The sequence below is a fragment of the Tubulanus polymorphus genome, chromosome 3 (assembly GCF_964204645.1).
Source record: "Tubulanus polymorphus chromosome 3, tnTubPoly1.2, whole genome shotgun sequence".
In the NCBI taxonomy this organism is placed as follows: domain Eukaryota; kingdom Metazoa; phylum Nemertea; class Palaeonemertea; order Tubulaniformes; family Tubulanidae; genus Tubulanus; species Tubulanus polymorphus.
The window spans coordinates 7,098,052-7,108,228 of NC_134027.1; the positions used below are offsets into that span (position 1 = coordinate 7,098,052).

The 10,177-nt window shown below is 35.1% G+C and overlaps 1 protein-coding gene across 5 annotated transcripts; it reads left to right on the forward strand.

The window, feature by feature from the left end:
* The first annotated feature begins 487 nt into the window (after positions 1–487).
* LOC141901855 (Fanconi anemia group A protein-like) lies at positions 488–9,567 on the forward strand. 5 transcript variants are annotated; one of them, XM_074789373.1, is made up of 36 exons: positions 488–619; positions 2,277–2,331; positions 2,535–2,668; positions 2,851–2,937; positions 3,023–3,099; positions 3,178–3,305; positions 3,388–3,498; positions 3,676–3,825; positions 3,912–3,988; positions 4,073–4,214; positions 4,292–4,425; positions 4,573–4,683; positions 4,760–4,855; positions 4,941–5,009; positions 5,097–5,173; positions 5,259–5,319; positions 5,388–5,437; positions 5,529–5,596; positions 5,674–5,802; positions 5,956–6,086; positions 6,171–6,329; positions 6,415–6,669; positions 6,747–6,970; positions 7,041–7,145; positions 7,229–7,301; positions 7,394–7,551; positions 7,648–7,753; positions 7,826–7,891; positions 7,996–8,070; positions 8,159–8,235; positions 8,319–8,417; positions 8,507–8,621; positions 8,709–8,863; positions 9,026–9,155; positions 9,278–9,376; positions 9,493–9,567. In XM_074789373.1, the coding sequence occupies exons 1-36, from the start codon at positions 521–523 to the stop codon at positions 9,544–9,546; spliced, it is 3,936 nt and encodes a 1,311-aa protein (XP_074645474.1). In that variant the 5' UTR covers positions 488–520; the 3' UTR covers positions 9,547–9,567. The 5 variants fall into 5 exon arrangements, with proteins under 5 accessions (XP_074645474.1, XP_074645475.1, XP_074645476.1 ...); XM_074789374.1 differs by having other exon boundaries at positions 7,247–7,301; XM_074789375.1 differs by having other exon boundaries at positions 7,250–7,301.
* The last annotated feature ends 610 nt before the right edge of the window (positions 9,568–10,177 follow it).

Here is a 10,177-nt window from a genome sequence, read left to right on the forward strand (position 1 = left end):
AGTGGATATGGAAATGCCTTCAGAAATTTAATCCGAAGAAAAGATTTATCGTAAAAACAATAAACACCGTTTATGGACATTAAAACTAGAATACCATTTCTTTTGCTTTAACAGCCGAAGTTTCCATCCACTTTAATTATTCTTCACTGCATTAACTGTTGGATCCAGCACACTATATCGGCCGGGTGCAAACAGTCCGCCGTCTTCATAACTTTTTTGACTACCCGTTGCCTATTTGATTATATATCTTATCATCGAGATATTTATACATCATTATTTGATAATAGACTATAATATATCACTTCAATAAATCATGATCTCAATTTCATTCTTTTAGTCTTTGAGTGGATTTAATTCCGTCGCTTTAACGCCGGCAACGGTGAAAGAGACAACCCCTGGCAAGCGATGACGCTCAAGGTACGAGAATGCCCAAGGTCGCAGACCATGGCCCATTATGAATTTGTTTACGTTTTGATGGTTTTGTTGGTGTTTTTACCAATTCCTCAAAATATATTCTGACATGGCCAAATCACAAAATAAATATTCAACGGATGAAATTAAAGCGTCTGTTCTACAATTGATCAATCATTACCAAGATGATGCCTCTATCTTTGACGAGGTAAAGATAGCCAGTCAGAAAGAAGGAACTTGGGGAAGATGGAACACAGGGGCTTGTAAACTGGCTTGGATTTTACTTCCGGGTTGTTGATAATCTCGCGAGAATGGCGCTAAATTTAAACTGCAAATAAATTCAAAATATCACAGAAATACCTCGTGTTGATGTTGTTTATTTATCCACTATAGAGTTTTGATAAACAATTGGCTGTTAAGGATCAGTAGTATCAGTGGGCGCGACACCTTACTATATTAAAATAACTTTATTTATTTAACGTTATTTTAATATAGTAAGGTGTCGCGCCCGCTGATACTGATCCTTAACAGCCAATTGTTTATCAAAACTCTATAGTGGATAAATAAACAACATCAACACGAGGTATTTCTGTGATATTTTGAATTTATTTGCAGTTTAAATTTAGCGCCATTCTCGCGAGATTATCAACAACCCGGAAGTAAAATCCAAGCCAGTTTACAAGCCCCTGTGGATGGAAACTAAAAATATTTAGAAATTTAGAAAGTGGATATTTTGCCAGCGGCATTATTTTAGTCAACGCTATTTTGACGACCTCTATATATAAGATACACTACCAGAACTACACATATTGATAGAATTATTCTGGTTTCGATTCACCCACCCAGTCCTGAGTGTCCAGTTCGCGGCGCTCCGTATACTGGGTATACTAAGAGCTCGTGGATAGCCATATATACCACTGACACTAAGGTTCATAGTGAAGATTTCGATAGGGTTAGGGTCTAGAGAGGGTCCGTTTTACAGCTAATTTTAGATACCTAGCTGTAAACAGACCCCAAAGTCAAAGACAAAGTCTAAACCTAAATCTAAACCTTACCCTAACCCTATTGATAGGGTTGGGGTTAGGTTGAGTGCTATGTCATGTGTAGTTAAAACATTCAGTGGAATTCCATGAGCCTCGGTCTAGTGGAAAGACGCTAGCAGCGCTGGCCTGGGTTCAAATACTGTTCTATCTGCTCCTAACCCGGCTCTCCGCAATTTCCTAGAATTTTAGTGCGCAAATGTCTCACACTGACTTAAACTAGGCTAATTGAATCAACAAATACAGTTGTATGCAGAATCAGAATGTGCCATTGCCATTTATCAACTAAAAAAATCTTTTCAGATGAACTTTCTGTTGTGAACAAATTCTTTGGCCATCTGTGACTAAAATATATTTCACAAAATCATCATATACCGTGTAGGCCTGATTACTGTGTATTGTTATTTAGTGAAAAACTATAATAATTTTAAAAAAAATGTTGCTCGGTTTTCTAATGTTGAATTGATTCCTGTCAATTCATTCGATACCGTACTATACTTATTTTGAGGAATTTCCTGAAATTGAACAGCTGTCAACTGGTAAATTGTATGATAGTATTAGCGTCAAACATTAGTAGATGAGGCCCTGAAATAAAATGTCTTTTAGAAAATATATAAAATATGTCTTTCAATATAAATAACGTCATTAGTATAGAATTCCTATAGAATTAACTAATCTACAAAAGGAATCTGGACAAATATCACTGTTAGCCAATGACAACGATGTTGATTTGAATATGTCAAGTATTTATTCACAATTCATTCGTGTTTGGTTTACTAATGAGTTTTCTGCTAAATCATTGCTCTTGAATTTATTTTAATGCAGGTCTCTCAGTTGGAAACCCTAGAAAATAATTGCAGTAAACAGAAGAGATTTGCTGGTGAGTTACACCTTTTATTGTGTGCATTGTTGAACTGTATTGTCGGATAAGAGAGTTGCATTCATACATGCCTACCGGTCTGGCTTCCATACATAAGCCTATCGTAGATCTGAAATTAAAAATGTTCCTTCTTGAAAATTTCTCTTGTTTTTCAAAAAAAATCTTTCTCAATACTTTTATGATATTCATGATGATTGTTTTAGTTGAAAGTCTGTCAATTTATCATGGTAAACGAAATGCAAATGAGCATCAAGTTCGCTCATCCATGGTAGAAAAACTTTGTGAGGTGATGAATTCGTTAAAACATGATGAGCCTCTTCTACAGACAGATCAACGGGTAGGCCTAGTCGTAAATGAAATGAAAATATTCATGCAATTGTTTCATGATTCCTGATATTTCCTCGAGGTTTCCAATACATATATTCTTAGAAAAAATAAGTATTCATGGTGATCTTTTATCATTAGAGTACCACAAAAATTGAATTGGTAAAAATATCTCTTTCTTATCATCTGGTTAAGCAAAGGGTGCAAGTTGCTATTGATGTACTGAAAGCTGATGAGAAATTCAGTTGGGAAGTTTTCCTGAATGAATTGGCTCAAAATGAGGTAATTCTAACATTGTAAATGTTACCTGTAAATTGGCTAACCCCGTAATTCCTAATTTGATAATTATTTAGATATTTCTTCTTAGAATACCAGACTACCTCTGCAGATCTGTTGGCTATTTGACAAAGAGCAGCTGGTATCATTTGACCGTTTCTTTACCAGGTATTAACTATGATATTCCAAAAATAAAGAGTATTTTCATCACTTTGAGTATTACATACTGCTTTGGATAATTTTCAGAAATTTACAGAATTCTTCTATTTTCATCAATGTGATAAACGATCTGAAAACGTTACTGCTTCGCGTAGGCCTACAAGTAGATGATAGTGATGAGAAATACAAACAGATTGCCGAAACAGTCATTAAAGGTAAAAGTCTGGTGGAGATTCATAACACATAAACTGATGAATGTATGATATATCTATTTTATGTTCCCACTGTTTTGTTCAGACACAGTTCTCTACCTTGTGAAGCACGTTTATGATACAGACTCAAATAAGGATGGTCAGAAAACACAGATTAAAAAGGTAGCTTCTGCTATATTGGATAAATTAATAAAAGGTAATTATGCCGTAAAGCAGCATAAATTTATTGTCATTTGTCATGTTAACTGATTGAACATTGATTTTTCAAGACTCGCGAGTGAATGAAATGTCTCTCTTGTCCATAATTCATTACATTCCGGTACTCTCTCCTCTCTCTAAGGGTCATCTCATTTCTGATGTGGGGCTGTTTCAGGTTTATGTGATGAAATAGGTAGTCTTGATAATACGATAAAAAGTCCATTCATGATGATTCGAGATGTTGCCAATATAGATATGAACATTTTGAAGAAATTCGCTGCACATCAGATGATGACCATAATAAAACATAATCCGCACTACAAGGGTAAGTGTGCTTTGAATATTATTATTATATGTAACATTAGAAACAGATTGTATTTTTCATTGGATTCTTAAATTTTGTTTTTACAGTCTTGGATGTTATTGCACAGCAGGATCAATGGACTTATGCAAAAAACGCTGGTGGTGTCAGTACGATGTTTAAGCAGGTAATTTAACAATTCAGAGTCCTGCAATTTCTTATCACTAACACTTACCAGTCAGAGTATTCATATTTTTGAAATTATTTCCAGATGCTGGTGGTATTCGAGCATTGTGAAATCTTGGGCTTACTCAAACGAGTGCTATTGAATCAAGAAGTCAACTGGAAGGCAGCCCTCTTGTTTGTTGCAACATATTTGATCTGCTTCAAAGATGCTAGAGCGCCCTTCCTTGGTATTAAAAACTGTTGTATATTTTCTATCTAGACCATGAAATTTGGATAGAAATGAAAAATGTTTTTCTCTTGTCAGATTTGGTAAAAGATTTGATTTCTGGAGCTCTTGATAACCTTGAATCGGATCGGTTGATTGCAGCAATGTTGTTGGTGAGACAAGCTAGTTTACAAGGTCCTCAAGTGTTTCCTACATATCAAAGCTGGTTTCAGGTGTGTATTGTTATCCTTATAACAATTTTCCCTGCCTTCTACTCGGCGCATTCAATTATCTATCTATCAATCATCTTAGCATTTAGTCACTTATTTCATTCACTTTCATAAAATGCTGACTGGAATTTTAATTTCTTTTTTTTTCAGGACATGTTTCAGACAGAATCTACTTCACTTGCCAACAACAGAAAATCATTTACTTTTCTCAGCAAATTTCTTAGTGATATTGTGCCTTTTGAGCCTGCCTTTACTTTACGTGTGAGTAACATATTCCATTCCATCAATTAGTAACAGAGATTAATAAAAAAACACGGGTATTTCATTACTTTTACAGGCTCATATACTGAAACCACCATTCATTCCTCCAAAATGTGCTCAAATCTACAACGAATACGTAGCTCTTGCGAAAACCAGGCTTAGTGATCTGAAGGTAGTGACACTTAAATTTGAATGCGGTATACTTCCTAATGATTAGTTATGTTAGACTATGCTGCAAATTTTCTTTTGTAAATCAGGAGACTGTAGAAGGTGAGGTTGTTATTTTCAAAAGAGGTGAAAGATCAACATTAGACAAAGACAGTCAGGTATGATTTCCTATTTCAGACACTACCCCAGCATCATTTACACTACAGTAAATACTTATAAGTATGTACTTGTTTTTTTTCCAATAGCTCAAATCAGATATTGAGAATGCTCTGGTTGCATTTGAAGAATCTGGGAAGGTCCCATCGGCAATTTTAGAAGTTAGGTGCGTAATCAGATAGTTGTACATTCCTCCAAAGCAAAATAAATCAGTTGTGATTAATTCATCAGATCCTCATTTCTTTTTTCAGTATGTTCCGAAGACCGTACTATGTCGGGAAATTTCTACCTGAACTTCTGAAACCAAGAGTTGTAAGTTTTCAAATTTAGGTTAAAATCCGATATTGCAATTAAGATATTAAAGCATCTATATTTTCTAGCTTCCAAAACATCCTGACAGTAAAATGAAATTTATTGAGGCATTACACAAGTAAGTTCACTAAGTGATCACACTAATTAAAAGATATGAAACAAGAAAGTTGAATTCAAATTTGTACATATAATTAGAAATATCCTTGTAGACTTGGAAAGTTGCCTATAAACATGTTCAACGCATACATTCAGAAGTGTAAGGAAAGGCTTACCAATGGTAGGTATAGACAGGATATGTTGATATGTGCGGTGAATAAACCTGATTTTTAAAAATAGAAATTTGTGTGTTTCTAGGATATGAAAGTAGTGAATCAATAACAGAACTACCTGTACCAGTCGAACCACTTGCAAAACTTCGGTATCATCTGGAAGAATTGGAAGCTATCATCTTGTCAGACCACAGTAGTGCTTCAAAAATGTCTGGTAAGAAAGGTTTTGTCCATTTAGTGAATGAAGTAAGAAATCTATATCAGATATACACCAAGCTTTCTATAATTTCACTTACAATCATTGTGGCTTTACTTGTTGATAAATCAGATTGCTAGGCTAGTTGATGATGAGATATCTGTCTTTCAGATTTTGGGGTTAAACTTGCGGCAATAGCTACAAGTATCAGTCATTTGACAGGACTAGAGCCATGCACTGAAAATGAATGCATTAAGATAGCTGTCCATGAACACGATTCATTTTCACCAGAAACTATCAAAGTAAAAATATTCCATTTTACCTTCTGGTCTTAAATTTTGGATGTTTTAAGATATACTCATATACTGGTATTGTACTCTTTAAAGACTAGTGAGCTAGTATTTAGCAGTTATGGACGTATTACTGGTACAAAGATCAATGGCTTTCTTCATGAATTCAGTAGCAGATTCATCAACATGCTCTCGCAGTATCCATCTGTGATTGCATGTATGTGCAAATTAGGAACAGTTTCTATCAAAACTAAGGTATTTCGTTAAAACTGGGGTTGATTAGGTTCTTTGATTTAATTTTGCTCAACTTTCAAATCAACTTTTTCTGTTCTCATTATAGGTCACTGCATTGACTGACGAAAATACAGAGTGTTATGCTTGTTTTGCTGCTGAGTTATTGGCATGTCCGTTGTTAAAACAACTATCCCTTATTGGTGCTGATGATCAAACCTTGTCTTTGGTTGAGTTGCATCTCAGTTTGTTACCTATGACAAGTAAAGTTGGACAGAAACTTCGTATGAAATATTTGGTTCATTTTTTCTGTCTGGCTTCTCATCGTTCAGTAACTGCTGACTTATCTAGACCTGCAGCACAGGTTTGAGGAGGACTCAGAATATTTCTGTTCAATTATGTATGATCAATGCATTAAGTTTAGGTTGAATGATATTTCAGATGAACTATATGCTGGAACGATTTTGCCCGGAGTTGCGTCACGACTGGATAGGGTCATCTACATTTAACATTCTCAACAGGTCGGACCAAAAACTGTTAGAAGAAATAAAAAGTTTTGATGAATTTGAAAGATTATTCGAAGTCAACAGAATAACAGTGAATGAATGGCTTGAATATGAAATATGTATGAATCCATTGGATGATTTCCTGAATGAGATTGAAAGGTAAATAGTTGGTCTTACTTTGCAACTACCAGTAATAGTCCTTTATAGAATGTGTGACTTAATGTTTCAGGCAACTGTATCGCAACTGGTACATCACAATTAGGATGCAGGGTGATGACAATCCCTGGAAGCTTCTATCAGCTATGTTCCAAAATCTTGTTACCCATTACCAAAGGTAAAGTAATCTAAATCAATTCATGCTTCCATCATATGTTCGTTCCTAAAAAACTACTTTGACAATATTTCAAATCTTTGAAGTATCGTTTCTCATCATAGCAGCAGTGATCCATTGACCTATTCTAGTGCAACCTGTATGCTCAATTTACTTCAGGTATGATAAATGAAGCAAATGGGATGTGTATATTTGGCCTGTTGTCGTTGCTGAACTTTGAATTTAGAATTATGCACATTTTTCATATTTAGAGTTGTGTGTATGAGTTACAACATAATCCATATGAAACAGGCGAGGGTCAGTCGTGGTTATTTGAGCAGTTACTTTGGTGTATAGATTTGGTGATAAAGCAAGAAGCAAATAATCGCGCAGTAGTTGTTACTGGTGTTGAGTTGCAAATATTCTTCAGGTGTGTTGGGTTCGTTTATTATGTGAATACAAACATGATAAAGATTTATTATTTTATGGATATTATCACTGTGTTTGTTTATTGTTAATGCTATAGGATTGCGTCAAAGTTGCCAGCATATTTACTATTTAAGAAGCGTATATCAGATGAAGTTGATAAGCACATAGCTAAGCAGCTTGGCGATTTGCTTCAGACTTATCTGGTAAGGACAATTTTGTTCATGTAAAGATATGTGTGGCCAAATGAACTTACAGAATTATGTACTTTATTATAGAGAAACTATTGTACAAATGGAAAGTATGGGTCTCTGCAACATCATACAACATTGTTTATTGTAAAAGTATGTATTGGACTCTGTTCAGCATTATGAATCCAAATTATGCATCTAGTTGTTGATTTTTGCATGGATGGCATTTTGTTCTAAACACTCATGTTGTTTTTCAGGCAATTCACTGTGATAGTCGACTGATGCATGCATTTCTGATGAGGTGTCCGCCGTCACTCAGTTTTTCGCTCATGGTAATAGGACCGTTGAAATCATTTCAGTTAGCAGCGCAAACCCAAATTCAAATAAAGATGAACTTCCAATGAATTCATATTTTTGAAGGTACACTGGCCAGCTCTGAAGAACGCAGTTAAGTTGGAACAAGGCTGGATGGATGATATGTGGAATTGGGCAGAAAGGTATTGTCATCTGCTAGATTTGACAACAGGTATATGCATTTATTCTAACATTCTATTACAGTTTCATATTGATTTCTTTTCAGTTGTTTGAGAGGAATTGTCAAGGAGAACTTGGCGAAACCCTGGCTGAAAGCATGTTCACTTTTTGCGGTTTTTTGCAATCTGTCTTGTACAAATCATAGGTATGAATTGAGATTAGAGATTGGAGAATCATACATTGTTTCATCGAATAATGATTAATGATAACCTTTCATTAATTGATTTATTGTAGGTTAGTTGAGTTGCAACAATATTTACTGATCACAGTGACTAGTTTAGAGTTGGACTGCGTTGTGCATTTGATGATCTGCAATCTAGTCTACTTGCAATGTATGACTACAAATGAAGTGAGCAGTTTTGTTTCATTAGCTATCATATCACTCATAATTAATGAGCTTGACAGTGAGTTACAATTATGTGTCATTACATTGTAGGAATCTTCATTGTCGAATTTGAGCGTACAGTTATTTGTTAAAATTGTGAAGACACAGTGGAATGTGATTGGTTCACTTCTGCAGCATATATCACACCCAACTCGAAAAATATTCTCTGACCATATGTTCTCATTGCTGCCATATACATTCTTCAGGTGAGAACTATTTAGCATTCAATCTAATCAATCCGATTACTGGATTTTTTGTTGAAAAATCGAGCCAATTAATAGATTTGTTGTAATGTAGTTTCATGCAGATATCTGACAAATATTACTTTGATCCAGATTATATGTTATTACCTTATTTCTCAATTACAGATGTTTTTCGCATTTGAGTCATTACGATTTGAATAGTTGCGCTGCAGTTCTACCAGTGGAGACAATTGAACGAATTTTGCTCCTTTACAATGATATAAGTCACCAATATGACACGGGCTTACCAGCACAGGTAGGATCACCTGGTGATGGCTACTAGTATGTGGACTTATACCTTTATCAGTACGATGCGGAGAATTCTGTTTCATCAAATGTAGAACGTAATCAGTTCCTTGTCGATGTTTATTTATGCAGGGTGCGTGTGAATCATCAAATATTATGGTCAAGATTTATGAATCTGTGAAGCAATTAATAACACGATTACCAAAGAGTCACCGAACTGAAATTTCTAAGGTAATTTTTACTAAGCTCTGGGTGTATTAAGGTAAACACCAGCCTGTCCTCTACAGCACAAGTTACCTTCTTTCTAAATCACAAAGCCAATCACGAATTATCAATTTTCTTTTTAGGATGTAATCGAGAGCTGTGATCAGGGTGTGCAGATGTTGTTTACTCATAACTGAATTAAACGCTATTCATGGAGTTTTACGTATTTGTTGTTTGTATATATCTTTATTATTCTTAATAAAAAAATAATTATAAATGATTTTAATCGTTCTGTAAAATTGCTCGTTGTTTGCAGTGATGCTGAGAATTTGATGAATATTGTATAATTTAGTTTCACAAAATATCAGAGGATTATTCATGTAAGGATTATTCATGCAACAAATGTACATGAGATACTCAGAAGGCAATGCATCATTCTCTTTTTTTATGTTGGTGCAAGTCTATGGATGCAGATCTACATGTACATTTCTGCTACACTAACTTAATCTTCTTAGGCCCTTCTCAGGGTCCGATCTAAGCACTTGTCCGATTGCCCGAGAGAAGTACAATGTATATTCTCATCAGGGCAAGTAAATTATCATTATCACTTGTCCACCGGGCTAGTGCAATTTTATGTCACAAAGCTTTTTTCCCGTTGATACAACGGACGATAGTGCCACCAATCGGACTGCCCGTGAAGGGCAAGTAGCTTTTGGAGGGGGGCAAGCGAAATTTCAGATATGCTTGCCTCGTGGGCAAGTGGATTTCATTCCTTAGATCGGACCCTGCCTTCTTGAGCATAAGGCCATGACATAATTCTTACACTTG